This window comes from Hippocampus zosterae, chromosome 7 (genome assembly GCF_025434085.1).
Source record: "Hippocampus zosterae strain Florida chromosome 7, ASM2543408v3, whole genome shotgun sequence".
NCBI lineage: Eukaryota > Metazoa > Chordata > Actinopteri > Syngnathiformes > Syngnathidae > Hippocampus > Hippocampus zosterae.
Genome location: NC_067457.1, coordinates 25,099,283 through 25,116,196, shown reverse-complemented (window position 1 = coordinate 25,116,196; position 16,914 = coordinate 25,099,283). Strand labels below are relative to the sequence as shown.

The following is a 16,914-nucleotide window of genomic DNA, read 5'->3' as shown; positions in this document are numbered from 1 at the left end:
AAACAAAATAACATGGAAATACCTTAAAGTCGCTCCTCGACAAATTAACCAGGGACAGAAGCCCGAGAATTTGGGTTTCGATCGCCACAACAACCGCGTTGCAGGGTAAACTCTGGAGTGTGTAGCTATTTCCGGGGTTTCAAACAATGTTTACCCTGAGTTTTGTCTTATAGACATTTTCTTTGGCATTTCCTCGGTTAAACAGAAATATCATGTGATTTTGTTAGTAATATGCAACAAATGAAGCAGAAGATATTACGTAGTGAATCAGATGTTTATGAAACATACAGACGTTTTGTGTCGAGTTGGACCTGTAAGACAAACTTTAGGGCCATTCTTTTCATTTAACGCAGAGCATCTTGGGAAGAAAATTTTGTTACAATCATGGCAGCCGCTGTGATGATTCGAGTGTTGTCCTTGAGTAAAACGACTAAGGCTTTAGTTTCTCCTTCGAGGCTTTCTACAGCGACTGTACAACGTTACAGCGTGGATGTTTCCAGCGCTGGTGAGGCCATTACACATACTGGACAGGTACGATTACTGGACATTTGTAGTGTACAATTCTTGTTATCGGTGTGTTGTTTGTGATACTGGCTATCAAACGACATCGACGTTTCCGGTCAAAATTTGGCACACAATTTCTGTCGTGACAAACGTCTTGAGGAAAATAAGTTGTTGTCGGTATTTACATTTCAATTGTTTTGTACGCAGGTGTTTGATGCAAAAGACCCAAGGAGGGTCAGATTCGTTGGGAAACAGAAAGAGGTAAGCATACCACTCGGCGTATAAGAGATTACTCTATCATACTATGTATGCAGTGCAATGTTTTTACTGTCACTGGATTTTCGGAAATGCATAGTGCACTTATTTTTGGTCGTTCGTTGTTGTTGCTGTTTTGTTTTTTAATTCGGCAGCAGGCGTCAATTTTAGATTTACAAAGTAAAAACTAATACACGGGTACGTCTAATCAAGCTCTGAAGTTGAAACAGCTGTGGCCAGAGCAGAACTGTAGCAGCGGTTTTTACTTTCTGGACTTGGATTTGCAGCTTCACTTTTTAGGAGGCATGTTTAAATTTCGAAATCTATGTTGAAATGTAACAGTGCACTTGTGTGTTTCGATTTTTTTTCCCCCATATCTTTCTCAACACCCTGTAAACGTATAGCCCGTCATTCTGTCAACCATTGTGAATGTGGGAAAATGTCACATATTAAAAATAAAACAAATTTGCAATAAAAAAATTACAATGGAAAGTTGGATTCAATCGGAGAAATGTCTTTATTAGGTCAATAAGAACTGGGCCATCAAGTTGGTGGCTGAGGAAAGTGTGACTGACGTCGAGGCCCGCGTCGTATCCTGTGATGGCGGCGGTGGAGCACTCGGTCACCCCAAAGTCTATATTAACCTGGTAAGAATTTGAGAAAGCAAATAAAGAGGATGTGTTGAGCGACCTTTTTCATTGTTACTCAAATGTACAATCAGGAAGTAACCCGTGTTGATGCTCTTTTCCATTGTTGAAATGTTTCAAAACATAGACATTTACTGACTGGGCAAATATAGTCCTCACAATTGTGTATTTCCAAGAAACAAGCGTTGAAATGTCTCTAAATTCAATCAAGCATATGTTGAACACAAGGTACTTGTTGGCAAGTGTGGATGTGCACTCGCACAGTTTTCTAAATAAATTCCGCAGCTTTTATGAACGGCCCGGGGAAGACATTTCATTTTGAAAATAGCCACAGAGGAACTCTTTTTCTAATGACTGGTGAGTATTCATGCCAGAGATTCTGGTTCTGTATTGTTTCACTCTGGTCGGTGGCGTTGACATACACCTCTGCAATTAAAGTATACACTCATTTCCTTTTTATCTATTTAATTGGGTAGAGAACCATTACTAGTTTTCTTATAAGGATTTACATCCGGTATTTATGAAGTATAATCGTTTTCAAACGCGCAGCTCCTTAATAAATGCGAATGTGCGAGGGGTAACCATACTAATTATTGTTTTGGTGTCTCTTTTCAGGATAAAGACACAAAAGTGGGCACATGTGGCTACTGTGGATTACAATTCAAGCAGAAGCACCATCACTGAATTAGCTCTTGCCTCTTTGCTTCACTGTGTAACTTGCAGTTATAGTTAATAAATTATAATCTACATTCATGAAAGTGTTTTTTTTTTCCTCCCCTCTCCACGCTTGGTGGTATGGAAAGCCGTTTAAGCATTTATTCGGTGTGCACTTGATATCCAATTTAAAGTCCATGTATTAATTCTCCCTGTCCTCACTTGAATGATAATGTTGTGCTCTCGTTTAATGGGTGAACTATTGGTAACATGGACATTTATTCCCCACTTTGGCATTTTCTTGGCGGGGGGAAAAATTCCATGTTAAAGGTAAGTCAATGTTGTTACTTTTCACCACAATTTTTCTGAGTAATGCAGTTGCCATAACCGGCCACCAGGTGTCAGCATTGCTCGTTAAATTGGGCCGTGCTGTCCGCCAGTGTTTCCCAACCTTGGTCGAGTCAAGGCAGACCTTGTTTTACGTTGGAGAAATTTCACGGTACAGTAACCGCCAACCAGGAGAGAAAATGTAACACAGCAAGTATTAGTACTGAAATGATGAGATTGTGTTTCACTTACAAATGTACTCCGGGTGAAATATGAGCCGGTTTAATCAACCGCAAAGCCGATTTACTCGCGGGAAGCCGTGACCTTTTCTGTTACATGTATGGCAACAGGTGGATGGAGGATCATATCATTGTTTTGTCTCTCATTATACGTTTATAGATGTAGAAAGATGAAAAATCACGTGTTTGTAATGTGTAAAAAAAATAATCATTTTTAGATGAATGCAACTGGGTAGTTTTCCCGCGGTAACCCGGTTGGGAATCACCACTGTGCAGTCTATCAAACGAAAGGTAATTTGATGGTTAGCCATTTATTGCTGGCACATTTTCTTCATTTCCAAATGACTTGGTATGTGGTATAAGCGTGTTTTCCGCTGGTTAACGGGCTCTGAAAAACTTTTAGTTCTTGCCACCGCTGCGTTCAAACTGCAGGACATCAGGGGGCGAGAGACGAGACACAGCAGTGCGGAACAATGCGTGTTTGAAGAAGATCAAATCTATATTTCATCAAGCTTATTCTCCACAGACCTCTGCATGCCAAATTGGCCCACACTTGCACTCCAGACAGCACTAGTCTGCTCTGTCCCCAGCGATGCAGCCGGCGGAACTGCATTTTCCACCCCATAGAGCTCAGGTTGGGGGGGGGTGGGGGGGGGCTAGTCAGGCTGATATAATTGGCCCCGGTGATTTGTGGAAGTGAGGCTTCTGCTTGTAGTTCGCCTCATCTATAGTCAAGACTGCTGTGGATGAGTGAAGAAGTGCGGGGGGGGGGGGGGGGGTGAGGTGCGTTGTTCAAAATGAGGCAGGGAAGGTCCGGTTCATGTCAGAGTTGACTGGTTGGAGTAGTCGGGAGGTGGCGCTTGGTTGACTTGTAGGCAACGCCAGGGGCAATGAAACTGAGCATATGAATGGCGCCGAATGAAACGACGCTCGCTTACTTTCGAGCGGGAGGGATTTTAACTTTTTAATTATTTAATCTTCCTAAACGAAGCCCGCAGCATCGCTGGCGTCTGTCAAGCGTCCTCTCCAAACAAAGGCGAAGTCGGTCCTCGGTCACCTCCGCCATCTTGACTCCCCGGGATGATCATTTCAACTCGATGCCTGTCATGAGAGCGTCGGCGATGAGAGCAGAGCGTTCAAAGATCCAATCAGTAGACTGCCGTTATATTTAAAAAGTCCTCAATAGATGATGAAGTAAAATGCCGGCGAGTTCCTGAACAAAAACAATCGCTCACTCTGTGCAAAACATTCCCCTCGTCGCTGTAATTGCCCCATTAAAATATTTCCCTTCGAAGATGTGTCATTTTACAAAGCCCCTCGGCTCATTATGAAGCTGCCTGCAGCCAATTATCTGAACCTCCCTGTCTGGTGACCCAAAAAAAAAAAAAATGGAACTGGGGTCTCCTTAGGCAGATCTCGGAGCAGCCTGTCCTTATATCCACGCTCATTGTACAAGGCGGCAAAACAAAAAAAAAAACGACCTCTGGTCTTTGTCTTGGGGCGACTCGTCTGAGCTGCGCTTTGGAGTCAGGTGACGGAGCATCTGACCTTTTGAGCGTGGAAATAATGACTTGTTCGACTGCCAGCAGCCGAGAGGGTTACTGCGGCGCGCGAGACACTTCGGGGCGACATGTGACAGGTTTTCCAGGAGAGACTTTGCACTCGGCACTTTGATGGTCTCGGGGAAACCAAAGTGTGCGCGCGACGAGGCACGAGAGATTCGGAGCTGCGTCGATGTGCGCTAGCGGCTGCGCGTGTGTAAGGGAAATGACATAAGGTGTGGACAGGAGTCATTTTTGACTCGCCGATATTTCGCAGTGTTGAAATGATGTGCTTATGAAAACTGGGTCGCTCTCGTTGATCAGGTAAGCTTTCTTCAGCCGCAGCTGCGAGAGAGCGCTCGATGTGACGTCGACATGTAAAAGAAACGGTGCACTCGAGTATGACGGCATTATTTCATTTTATACGACACGTATTTTAGAATGCAATGTTGCAATTCACATTTAAAAACATTAGCCAAAAAGAAGTCGTTTTTTTTGGGGGGGGGGGGGGGGGTGAGGCTAGCATAAATTAGCAACCTTTCCATTCATTTCAATGGGAAAGGTAAGTCCAAGTAAATCAAAGCAACAACGCAATTCAAAACAAGCATCCCTAAGATTGTGCGAGCAAAAAAACCCCCCCCCAAAACTGTCATTTTTCTCCGTGTCACTCACAACCTAATCCACAGGGGGAGAGGTGGTGTGAGACAGAAAAATAAACAGTGGCTGGAACATCTCCCAAGCTGTGTACAGCAACTCACAGTGGCTTAATCACATTTTATGGCCCAGGGAGCAACGCTTCATGTCAGGCTGACTGCTGAGCGTCTCTCTTGTGTTTCCGCAGCAGACAGTCAGTGGCGAGGTGACGGATGCCAGGATGATGGAGGTGGCGGGCGATGGGGGGCGGGGGTGACCGAAGGTAAAGCGCAAGAGGCCAAGATCCACCGACGACACCTGGAGGTCAAAGGTCAGTGCAGCGAATCGCAATGCGAGAAGTTTCACAAGGAAAGAAAACACAACTTTGAATCTGCGGGTAAAAAAAAAAATGCAACGTTGATTTTTACGGCCGGCCCCCCCTTTTCAAAACGCAATTCTAAGTCACCCTAAGCAAGGTAAGTGCAGCGGTTGCAATTGTTCACTGACTTAGCTCAGACCCGTCACGAATTTCTCAACGTTGATCCGAGTCGACTGAAAGTGGGACTCTCCCCTTTGTTTTAAGTCGCCGTCTTCGGATTGCTTTTCGGCGCCGTTAAGTAAATGGCGAAAAACACTCAAGAGGAAAGTTGCGCTTCCCGCGGGGGGGAGAGGGAGAGCGAAGGCGAGGGTGCACTCAGAGCTCTTAACCCCACTCAGGAGAGGGTCAGCCTCTTTATCGGGCTGCCATGTGATAGCCGTCACAAGTCCACTTCTTCTTTTCAAGTCTTCTTTTTAAATTCATCATCATTGTGTCGGCCCTAGTGCGAGCTGGCGGGGGGGGGGGGGGGGGGCGCGAATGATCTCCATTTGCGTCGCGCTTGAACGAGGCTTTCTGTCAACCGGCCGAGGGGAGGAGAACTTTTACCAAAATAAGAAGTCAGATGTCATTATTTATCATCTGGAGTCTGATTTATTTATGAAGCGGAAAGAGAAGAGGAAATTCTCGGATGAATTCATCCTGAATTATTGAATCTAAAATGGTTAATTCCATACAAAGCCTGGGAAGATCCCTCCTCTGTTCTGATGAATACTTTATCACCGCTCCTAAATCGAAAACGGGAGAACAATGGTGGGGGTGGGAGGGGGGGTGGGCTGTTTCTTGTTGTGCTGTGTTTAAAAAAAATACAAAAAAAATTGTGCTAAATTTGTGCTAAAGTGCAAGTTTAGCACTTTGTGCTAAAGTGCTAAACTTGACACCCCCCCCCCCACCCCCGGACCAAATTTTAAGCCGATGCGACAACATTGCGACACTCCGTCTAATGTCGACGACACCATCTGTTGTTTATTCCTATCACGTGCGATTGTGGCACAAACTCACCGAAGTGGCGACGCCACCGACCGCCGCCTAGCGCGCGGCACGCGGCACTCGCTTTAAAAACGACTTAAGTTGTCCGAGGCCTTTTAGTGGCAAAGCCTTGTCTGGAATTCCCAGGATGCCAAAAGTCAAAAGACGCCTAATGAAAGGGGACGCCTGGGCGATTGCAGCTATATCTGGAGCGCGAAGCTGCAAGTGGCATCGATTTAACAATTTAGCAGCACCCTCCTCTGTGTGTTTCCATTAGTCACGGCTGAATACGATCCACTTCCCCCCCCCCCCCCCCATTTCGCTCCCTTCAACGACGCGCACGCACATGCGCACTTACTCGGCCAGCCAGCATTGTTTTTAGAGGATTTACTAAACTGAGCAATACGATACTGGACTTGGCGAAGATGGCGCCCGAGGAGGCAGCCTTCGGGAAGTGCTCTTCAGGAGCCTTGCTTTTTTTGGGGTATTTTTTTGGGTGTTTTTGTCTTTTGTTTTGGTCACATGTAGTTTGTTTGTTGTGAAAGCGCGATATCAATCGGCATGTATTGTATTGTGTGTGTGCGTCGAGCAGAAGGCGCAAGAGGTACAACATGGCGCGCTTTGTGCACGTGAGGGCAGGGAGATGTTCTCGATCCGAGAACCGTTCGGATCGTGTCCCGTTGAGTGTCGACGAAGACCTTTTTGGGGTTCTGCAGTGTGACTCAACTGGGAAATATTCAGTCGTAGTGTTTTTTTTAATCATCTCAGAGCATGTCTGTTATTTGTGATAGGAAGGTGCGGCAAACTTTTAAGTCATGAACAAGATCAACAAATGAGAAGACTCTTTTGCCCCCCCCCCCCTCGGGCATCTTTGCAGTGATACACGACGACAACAATGTGGATTCTTGTGAAGACCCCAATGGGTCACGACACCAAAAGTATAAACTCAACACGACGAGTCCAGCGGCCTTTGAAAATGTCCGCTTGACTACGACAACGAAGACGTTGATCTCACGAGTGCAAACGGTTGTCCTCGCGCTCTGCCGCTCGCCGCCGCGTCATTCAAAGCGCTCCACGCCGCCGAAGAAGAAGCCTTTGCGGGATGAAACGGCGCGGCGTGGAAAACGCCGTCCACCCACTCCCTCAGCGTGTCCACCGGTGATTCCTGCTTCCTGTCCGTGTTGGCCAGCGCCATGTTGGATGAGCCGCTCGCCAGCATGCAGGGTGGATATTCCCGCTCCAAGCCGGGATCCAGAGACGCCGCCGTGGTAGCGACGGACCAGATTTGGGCTTTGTCGTCCGTCCCGTGCGCATCCGGCATGGAAAAGAAGGCGTTCTGCTCTCCAAGCGCCGTGACTTTGGAGAAGTCCGGAGACGACGGGTCGTACGCCAGGTGAGCCGGTGGAATGCTCGAATCCACTTTGTTGTCCTCCGGTGGAAACGCTGGCTTGGGTTCACAGTCGGACGCGTCGGACTCCAGGAGGTCAAAGTCTTCCAGATCGCTCTGCAGCTCGGCAGACTGTTGATCTGGCAAAGCAAAATCATATCATTCTTTCTTTTCAATTCGAGCGGAATCCGTTTCGGAGCCGTTACCTGGATGCTCTTTATCTCCTTCCTGCGACTTGTCACTGTCTTCATCGCGGCCTCTGTCGTCTGAGCTTTTACAAGCTCGCGGTGACCACGTCACCTTGTTCTCCTTCTTCAGCCTCCTGCGGGCGTTGGCGAACCACGTCGACACCTGAACAAGTCGTGGGAGAAACTGCGGTTTTTTTCGGGGTCCAAAGCAAGTTTGTCACGGAGCGCCGCGGTCGTTTGTGCTCACTTGGGTGAGGGTCATCCTGGTGATGATGGCCAGCATGATCTTCTCTCCTTTGGTTGGGTAAGGGTTCTTCTGGTGCTCCTGCAGCCAGGCCTTCAGGGTGCCCGTGGTTTCCCGGGTAGCGTTTTTACGCCGCGAAGCTCCTTCTGCGGAGGAGTAACTGAACAATTGAAGAATCAATCGAGTGTGGCAAACACTTTTTTTTCTCAACGGGTAATATTGTGGCATGCAACGCGTTGTGCTTTTCTTTTGGTACAATTGCACAAGATGGACGTCGATATTTGCGTTATGATCGTCTTCGTTTTGAACTGCGGCACGGATGTGCACTGAATCATACTGGCAAGTTTTTCTGTTATTGGATACCTTTTTTTTTTTAGCCGTGTGAGAGGAAGAAAAGAAAATAATAAATCAACGACTCTCGTTGCGATAAAAACAGCTTTACGCTGACATCCCACCAACAAAACTGCCCTGACAGTGAAACTTAAATACAATCCAATCCAACGTGATGCATTTTTTATTTCCATATCACAGCTTTGACTTAACCAAAGAAGACAATTTTCTTTAAAATACAAATCATCCTTACCCATATCTGTCGTAAGAATAAGGGCCGAACGTGTATTCATAAGGATAGCAGGTCGCTGTCTGAGAGGTCCCCATGTTGTGCACTGATGCTGCCACCCCTTTAGGCTGTAGTGGTCCCTGCAATTACAGTCGATCCATATTCAGCATCAAACGCAGTTAAACTCCGAAAGCTATTCAGATGCCAGTAGCACACTTCTTCAGACACTTTCCCCATTCCCAGAGCCGCGTCCCTCCTCCCGCTTCATCGGTGGCTGCTAATGTTCAATTTTCACTCGGTTAAATACGTCACTCACTCTCGAATAGAGAGATGCGGCGTCGCCGGCGCAGGTGTTATTATAGTAAGCTTGGCGCTTTGCGTAAGGGCTGCAAACGCCGATGCTGTGGCCGGAGGTGAGCTGGTGGCCCGCGGAGCGCAGCGCCGGGTGGGACGGCGGAGATCCGGGCTCCAGGCAGCCGGCTAGGGGGGTCGCGGTCATCAGAAACTTCCGGAAACAAGTGCAAAAAAAAAAAAATATATATATATATATATATTTGCATCATCGTTAAGTTTATCCTCTGGCAAAATGGTAACACATCAAAAGTTGTAAATGAAAACGCTGTACCTGTGGTGGAGTGGAGTAGGAGTATCCCAGCTGAGAGTAAGCCATGACTGAATTGAGATCCGAAAAAGCTTTTGTCCCCCCCCCAAAAAAAAAGTCTACTCTTGACGTTTGTCCAAACTTAAAGAGACATACTGACAAATGTAGTCATAAAATGGAGAATTTGAGTCGCTGAACTTGGCTGTTACGCACAGCAAAAAGTCGTTTACGCACCACTTTCATTTTCGAAACGGTGATAGAGTTGGGGGGGGGGGGCGAGGGGAGGGGAGTAATTTCCCCAGGACCGACCCCCGCAGATACTCCGCGCTCTCTGAAGTGTCACAGCCTCGAGTGCGTCCCCGCGAGCGCACGAGGGGGAGATCCAACCAAGAAGCCCCCCCCTCCCGTAGCGCTCCTGCAATTTAAGGCGCGCCTCTGTGACGTCACGCCGTACCCGCAGACGCGTCGCTCACGCGAACGGGAAGACACTCGCGTAACCGATGCTCTTTACTTTCAGCTCTTACTCCAGAACGCGGAACAGCTCTGGGCGTAATTAGAATGTCATCAATTCTCTTTTCCAAAATCAACACACACATTGATTTGACGGGGGGTGGGGGGCGGGGGGGGCGTGACGCCTTGACACGACATTGACACAATATGATTGATGACTACAACCTGGTATTAGCATAATCGCTTTGCCCCTGTAGTTGAGATAACTTGTCACCACGGAGAAATCTCCCTGTCATCAACACATTCATGACTTGGGGGGGGGGGGGGGGGCTTCTAGTCCCCTCGCTAAGCAAATTAATCAAAGAATAAACAGCCGGCATTCCCTTGAGTAAGCACATTTACCAAGTGAATGACTTGTCATGTTTTTAATAATAAAGCCTTAAACGTTTTGAGCAGTTTTAGATCAACTTCACACTCGGCCGCGTTTTACTCAATGGTGTAATATTCACAATGTCACAATTTCAGATCAAGATTAACCCCCCCACCCCCCACCACCACCACCACCGCCACCACCACTCCAATGTAATATAAATTGCCCTAAGAAGCTATTTATTTGATTGCGTTAGTTGTGGCTCACGCAGCATCTCGCATACACATGGAGAACATCAAACGCAAACTTGGAAAGTATCGAATTTTTTAAAAGAGTGCAGGAAAAACGGTTACAGAACCGAGCAAGGGGATGCGAAGGGGTAAAAAGGCCAAAATATTCCCAGTGCAACCAGAGTAATGCAAAAACAACAGAGCCGCATCACCAGAACGCGTCTTCGGCCCCACCGGAGGAAGGGGGAGGGGGCGAGACTGCATCTGGGTACCTTCCCTTGATTGACGTTCCATTTGTCCCCTGAAAGGCGCTCATATCGTGAACACGGACAAAGTGTCTCGGCGCTCATCTGTGCTCAAAGCTCGGAAATTGAAGTTCTCTCCATACGCCGCCGTCGCCCGTCTTTGCACAAAACGGATGCCACTCCAAGACAATGGCTTATTTGTTTAGCTCGTGACAATGAACACAAAGTGGCTCCTCGGTCAGATCCATTGGGAAAAGTTGCGAGAGGCCATTCAAAGCAGACGTCTTATTTCTCTTTTTGAATATTCACTGGGCTACTTGTATATTAATATACGGTGTCGTTATAAATTGATGGCATTTTCTCCAGTAAGTATAAATATATATATTTCTTACGCCCCTGCGTTCGTTAGACCGTGATTCTATCTTTCCGATCGCGCTCCCCTCACATCAATCTTTCATTCCAGAATGCGCCATGTGGGAGGAGGACGGGGGGAAAACGGCATTCTTATTTTACCCGCAGCGCATCCCGCGCCAGCTATTATGCAGGAGGTGGGACAATGGGCTTAATGATAGAAGCATGTTAATGTGAGAGGAGGGCGGCGGCGGCGGCAAGGCACCGTGCATGTCGCTCGCCGGAGAGGCCCAAACAACTCCGATCACAAGTTCCTTCAATCACAGAGTCCCGCATTTGAATACTTTCTACCTGAAAGTATGGCACCTATGCAACTTTAATCGCGGTTTAACAACTAGATGCTTTTTTCAGCCTTTGTCTCATTCCTTGGAAATCAAGCTCAAGTGGCTGGGCCAGCCAACCAAAGAAGTGCGAACGATTTTCTCATCATAGGTAGGACGAGATTTTGATTTGCGTTGCGCGCAAGCTAGCACCAAAATTCTGCAGCGGTTTTGTGTTTTTCCAAACAAGAACCGGTTCTCCTTGCAAATCTGTAAAACGGGGCCAATAGCGGTTCTTGTTTTAATCATTATAAATGTCCAACATGTACACCATTTGTCCCCAACCCAGGCCCGCGGGCCAAAAATGGCCCACCTCCACGTTTTGCACGGTCCTCTGAACAACACCAGAAATACTTGAGATGATTGAGACTTGTATATACATAGGGCGTAACATTCTATTCCACCCTTCTCCAATCTGTGCCCTATCTGAACCCCCCCTCTCTTCCCCCACCAAAAAAAAAACAATCCTGGACACACCCCTGTCAAATAAAATAATCGTGAAAAGCTTATGTCAGAGAAAAAAAAATTGGTTGGTTATTATTTCGTAAATAGTGTTCAGAATGTTTTTTTCCCCATCAAGATCCCAGAAAGTGTGTATGGGACTTCCTGTCGTAGGTCTTCACTGTTAGTGATATGCATGACATTCAGTTTGCTTCAAAGGAGCAAGTCTGGGAAAACATTGTGTTTTCCTTTCACTCTCCTTTTGACCAATCCATCCAGGGCAGACTTTCTACGACAGTCACCCATTTTGCCCTTGAAATCAAATCAGACTTGCAATGGCGTCTGCTTGAGGCCTTTGTCACTTGACCGAGCACATGACGTTGTTCCTATGTTTGGAAAAAAAATAACTTTTAGTTCCTGAGTTTTTATGTCTTGGAAGCACTGAGTCACATTTGTTGGGCCCTTGGTGTCTGTGAGGGTTTTAGCGATAGCCTCGCTTTGATGACGGCACTCCACAAATTAGAGAGCTCGACAGTTTCTGGAAAGTGGGATTCATACACGTCAGTCGCCAAGCAGTGCTCCAAAAAAAAAAATTAAATGCGCTCCTTGCTTCGGACCAGCATGCTACGTTAAATCAGGTGATTGTAAACATGAATCATTCTTCCCTAGCTTCCTCTGGTACTTGGTGTCAAACGTACGTGCTGCGGTTTGTGCTCAGTCTCGAAAAAAGTTGTATCGCCGCATCCCTAATAACGGAAAAAATACTCCTTAGTCCTGTTTTGTTCGCATTGGACTGAGGATTTTGGATTGCCACAAGCTAGTGGTATTTAGCCAGCCATGAGACGCAAGGCTTTGGCCACAAATCATTGCACATGACAACAGCAAACAATTCTCTGCAATTAGTCGCTTGATAGGAAACATCTTCCTTCTCCGAATCCGCTGCCGTCATGTTTTATGCCTGCGGCTTTACATTCTTTCGTGTCCCGACTGTCATTGTTTTTGCTTCCTTCAAAGACCCCCCTCCCCCAAATCACAATCAATCCAGATATGAGCACGGCTGACTTGACTTGGCTTTACATCGTGTGACCGTAAGGAGTGCAAAGTACAGAGAGATGTTTTGTAATGGAAGGAGTAAATCTACAAAGTCCACAAAATGTCCCCCCCCCACCCCCCAATCCCCCAAACAACAACAAAAAACAAAACTTGGGGGCACCTTTCACAGCTATTCAGTTGGGTATGCAAGCATACCCAATCTGAACTGCTTGTTCAAAAGTCCTTGATTTTAATAGATGTCACACATCCTTTGGGATGTTCACAAGTCAGGGGAGATTGTGACTTTTTTTGGTGGGGGGCGGTCTGGAGGGAAAAGCAAATAGGGAACAGGTAGAGGTATAGACGAACCATTGGTCACTAAGTAAGGCTTCCTGGTGTTCCACAGCAAAGCTGACTTAATGTGGTCCACAAAAACAAGGCCGCCAACACAGTGTGACCGCCGATATCTACTGCTTCCTGCCATCCTCGTCTCAGGGGATCTTGGTGGAAGCGGTGCGCGCCGCTGAACTCTTGAGCGAGCGGGATACTATAAATGCCCCGTCTTCCCTCATCAATGATGTAGCATATGGGAACAGAGACAAGCTAACCCTCTTAGCCGCCGCGCAGTACGTTGGTGTGTGTATGTGTGAGAAGGACGAGAAGTGAGACAGACAGAGGCGGAGAGGGAGGTTTAGGCTACAGGCAGCTCTTAAGAGTGCGTACAGTTTGCGTTGAGCCCTGGGAGGACAGTCGTATTCTTCCCGATCGCTTCCACTTCATTACTTCTGCAGCGCGCATGCATTATTCAGACCTTTAAGCCTCAGTCCGCAGGGACCGATACAGCCATTAACGCACGCTTAAATCCACATTCCCAAATCTTCTGATGATCCGCCGGTGATCTATTTTCAGTCTTGTTGATATTCGGTCAAGATTCAAACATTTAATTTCTAAATTTCACCTTGAATGGGTCTGGCGAGGCGGCGCGGTGAGCGACTGGTTCGCACGTCGGCCTCACAGTGCACAAGTCCAGGGTCCGATTCCGGGCCCTGGCCTTTGCTGTGTGGCGTTTGCATGTTCTCCTCGTTTTTTTGCGCGCGTGGGTAAAACAGGTCAGTGACATAATTGGGTGTCCTGCATGAGTCGCCCCTCCCCTGTCATAGAAGAATTTCAGAGCGTTCATTCGCATCATCAATTGTGACATGCAGTTTGCTAGCTAGCCCTACCTACAACCTAAGGATAGAAGGTAGCGCCGGTAAATCTTTTTTTGATTAACTGTTGACACACCTTTCTATTTTAGTTGTGCAACACATCTCATGCGGCCATGCAAGAAGAGATGGCGTGCTCAAATTGACTGCACTGCAGCTCTGAGCTGATTTTTTTTCTGAAATTGAAATGGAAAATGGCCGTCTGGGGAAGTCTATATTTTACAGATATACTGGAAACGTTAATTGTTACTGTACTGCACCCTACCGACAGCTCTTTCTAGTTGTATGCAGCATGAGTGTTGCGTGGCGGGCATGCCTGACAATGCATGACTTTCTACTTTCGATTAGTAGTTGTACTTGGAGCTCAGGTGCCACCTTGTGGTAGGTTGAGATAGTACAACAATACTCTGTGTGGGTCCGTTTCCCTCAGGCAGCAGGGGGCTCAACTTGCGGCTGTCATTGAGCAGGGGTGAAAAGGTCACGCTTAATTTTGTGACCACGAAAGCGCGAAACAGCGACTCCACTTGTCTCCACGCAAGGACGACGTGGTTTCAGATTTCGTGTCACACGTCTGAGAGGACCTCCCACGGCTCCAGGCCACCAGCAGCGTTGGGTTTTCAAAGGGGACTAAATCTCCTCGGCGATTCCAGCATGTCCGTCTTCTCCACTCATCACCTCTTTGTCACATTTCCCTCTTTAGTCCGCCGACTGTCGCATCTCGTGTTGCGTGCCAGGCCTGACCGTGCGCCATCAAACGCAACTCGGCAAAGTATTAATCCACAGCAAATGCTGTGAAACGCTGGCGGCTGACAGGGTTGAATGTGATCGCAGTCGATTAAGTGCCTCTTCCTGCGGAGCTGGCACTCTCCCACGAGACGAGCGGGGGGGGGGGGGGGGGCAATCATTGCCTACGATTGGCCCGGTGGGAACAAGACCGCTAGTTTTCTGTGTCCACTCCAATCACATCAGTAATGGAGAGGCGGGTAAGCATCTGTGACAGTGGGAAACCAGATCTCCACCCCCCCCCCACCCCCCACCACCCCCCTCTGTCTATGTGAGCGTGTGTGCCTCGCAGATAAACAGTTGGCAGGTTGTCCCTTACTCCTTGGCGTGTGCGTGAAAAACGCTCACACACATCCAGAGTCATCTGAGTCCTCATTCATCTGCCCAAGTCACTTAGGCTAATAGAGCTTAATGGAGTATATTAACCCCTGTCTATCTACACACACACACACACACACACACGCTGATGTGTGTCTATGTGCATGTCTGTAACCGAGAGGGCGAGATTGACGGTGTGTGCCTTTCAAGTGTAATTACGCCATGGATTTATGTGCCCTTTAGTTGTGGCTCGTGATGACCGTCGACATTTCATGTCCCTCTGAACAACACATAAAGTATATTGACCAAAAAAAAAAGTATCATGTCATTTACACGCGATGGCCCGCGTGTCTTTGTCATTTGAAAATGGAAAATTGCCCCAAAAGCAACTCGTGTGTATTCCTATTTTTCCCTTCACCTGTAGCAGTCTTTCATGTTCAACAAAATGTGGCAGACGACTTTGTCGAGTTCCTAGTTTGCGTTCAGCGGCAAGCACCTAAGATGACTTTCACAGTCGTGCTTTTTTGATGTTGTTGGTCTCCCAAAGATCATTCCTTCGGCTAACCTGTGTTACTTTTCAGCAAAGTTCCAGATATTTGATTCCCCCCCCCCCCCTAAACACCGCAGATAAATATTCACACGGCGTACCTCTGAATTCATCGCTATCTCTCAAGTATGCTGGAGAGAAAAAAAAAATGCTAACCCCCAGAAGTACTGCGCAAAGCTATGTCGCTTCATACATGCGGTCAAAGTACATTGTTCCCGGTTGGCTGAAAGGAGCCAACGGTCCGAAAACTAAAGCACACCCCCCCCAACCCCCCACCCCCATTCGCCCAATGTGCTTCTTGCCTCAGATTATGTCCTTGAATGGGATAGACATCCACAGAAAAGATTTATCACTCCGTCCCTTTCATAGTATTTGCCGTGTGTATTTCCCGTGTATATGAGGCCACATTGGCGATTTGTCTTGCGAGGTAGTCGCAGCTGCAAGCTAACAAAAAAGCACAAAGCTAAGAAGCATCAGCCTGTAAACTTGGCGCATTGTGCCGCTTGTTGAATTACCCATGAGTTGCCATAATTTGCCTTTGTGCTAAACGCTTAATGCCGCTAATCCCTGCGGAAGAACAGTGAATGGTGCAAATTCCCTATGATAGCCGCTGCGGGCTAAACATTTCCCCGCTTATGTATACACATGAATACACTGGGTACAGAAATGAGTCTTTTGACGGCATTTCCACAGATTGAACCCGGCCGCCCCGCTTATCCCGCAATGACATGTTGGGATTCATTGCGTCGGGGGGAGGCGCGTTGACGTTTGAAAATCGCAGCTCCGCTCAACGGCGTTCTTTTGTCGGCAGTTTCGTCTCTCGCTGGAGCGCAAATGTTGAATAAGGTGCCCGCGATATTAACTGCCATGTTTATTATCTCTTCTCCAGAACCTTTTGACATTGCGTTAGCCTTTTCTTCTCCTGGGCCCTGAAGGTCAACCTCTGTTGGGCAATCAAACACACCAGCCCCCCCCCATCCCCCCCCACGTACAGGGCGACCCCCCCTTAGCCTTCTTTCTCTTCGCGGCTCCTCCTTTTGTGGCGTTTCCGCGGTTCTCCACCCCTGCCCGTGCCTTTCTGTGGGGCTGGCCCTCTCAGCGGGACTACAGAGCCCTAACTTGTCTACATTTACCCCCCGGGTTGAGTCCATTGCGCCGAGAGTCCCTCCTTTTAGCCCCGCGCCATTCTCCCAGAGTCGGCTCACGCTCTGTGTTTTCACGACCTCCGACCTCAGGCCATGGCAACAGTGGCAGGAATGTCAGGAGTGATTGGCAGGATAAAGACGGCAGCCCCCTCTCTCCTGCACAAGCAGATTTGGAGACACTTTGAGGGGCCAACAATGGCGGATTTGGGCTCGATTGGATCACAGATGAGCCGACGACTGTCAAAAGAGCGCGTCGTCTTTACATAAGCCTGATTATCTCCTCAGCTGAGACG

At 47.7% G+C, this 16,914-nt stretch overlaps 2 protein-coding genes across 2 annotated transcripts; one reads left to right on the top strand and one right to left on the bottom strand.

Moving 5' to 3' along the window:
• The first annotated feature begins 357 nt into the window (after window positions 1-357).
• Window positions 358-2,160, top strand: ndufs6 (NADH:ubiquinone oxidoreductase subunit S6). Its single transcript, XM_052071943.1, has 4 exons — window positions 358-531; window positions 712-765; window positions 1,284-1,406; window positions 2,022-2,160. Exons 1-4 carry the CDS (start codon window positions 385-387, stop codon window positions 2,088-2,090), a joined length of 393 nt encoding a protein of 130 aa, XP_051927903.1. The 5' UTR covers window positions 358-384; the 3' UTR covers window positions 2,091-2,160.
• Window positions 2,161-6,109: 3,949 nt separating this feature from the next.
• Window positions 6,110-9,701, bottom strand: irx4b (iroquois homeobox 4b). Its single transcript, XM_052071935.1, has 6 exons — window positions 9,149-9,701; window positions 8,840-9,028; window positions 8,548-8,663; window positions 7,968-8,124; window positions 7,739-7,883; window positions 6,110-7,672 (listed from the first exon to the last, which is right to left on the bottom strand). Exons 1-6 carry the CDS (start codon window positions 9,191-9,193, stop codon window positions 7,134-7,136), a joined length of 1,191 nt encoding a protein of 396 aa, XP_051927895.1. The 5' UTR covers window positions 9,194-9,701; the 3' UTR covers window positions 6,110-7,133.
• Window positions 9,702-16,914: the final 7,213 nt, after the last annotated feature.

Coding starts and splice junctions, on each gene's coding strand:
- ndufs6 (XM_052071943.1), top strand. CDS start 385: ATGGCAGCCGCTGTGATGATTCGAGTGTTGTCCTTGAGTAAAACGACT. Junction 766..1,283: donor TCGTTGGGAAACAGAAAGAG/GTAAGCATACCA, acceptor TGTCTTTATTAG/GTCAATAAGAACTGGGCCAT. Junction 1,407..2,021: donor CCAAAGTCTATATTAACCTG/GTAAGAATTTGA, acceptor GTCTCTTTTCAG/GATAAAGACACAAAAGTGGG.
- irx4b (XM_052071935.1), bottom strand. CDS start 9,193: ATGGCTTACTCTCAGCTGGGATACTCCTACTCCACTCCACCACAG. Junction 9,029..9,148: donor CCTACTCCACTCCACCACAG/GTACAGCGTTTT, acceptor TGTTTCCGGAAG/TTTCTGATGACCGCGACCCC. Junction 8,125..8,547: donor TATTCTTACGACAGATATGG/GTAAGGATGATT, acceptor TCAATTGTTCAG/TTACTCCTCCGCAGAAGGAG.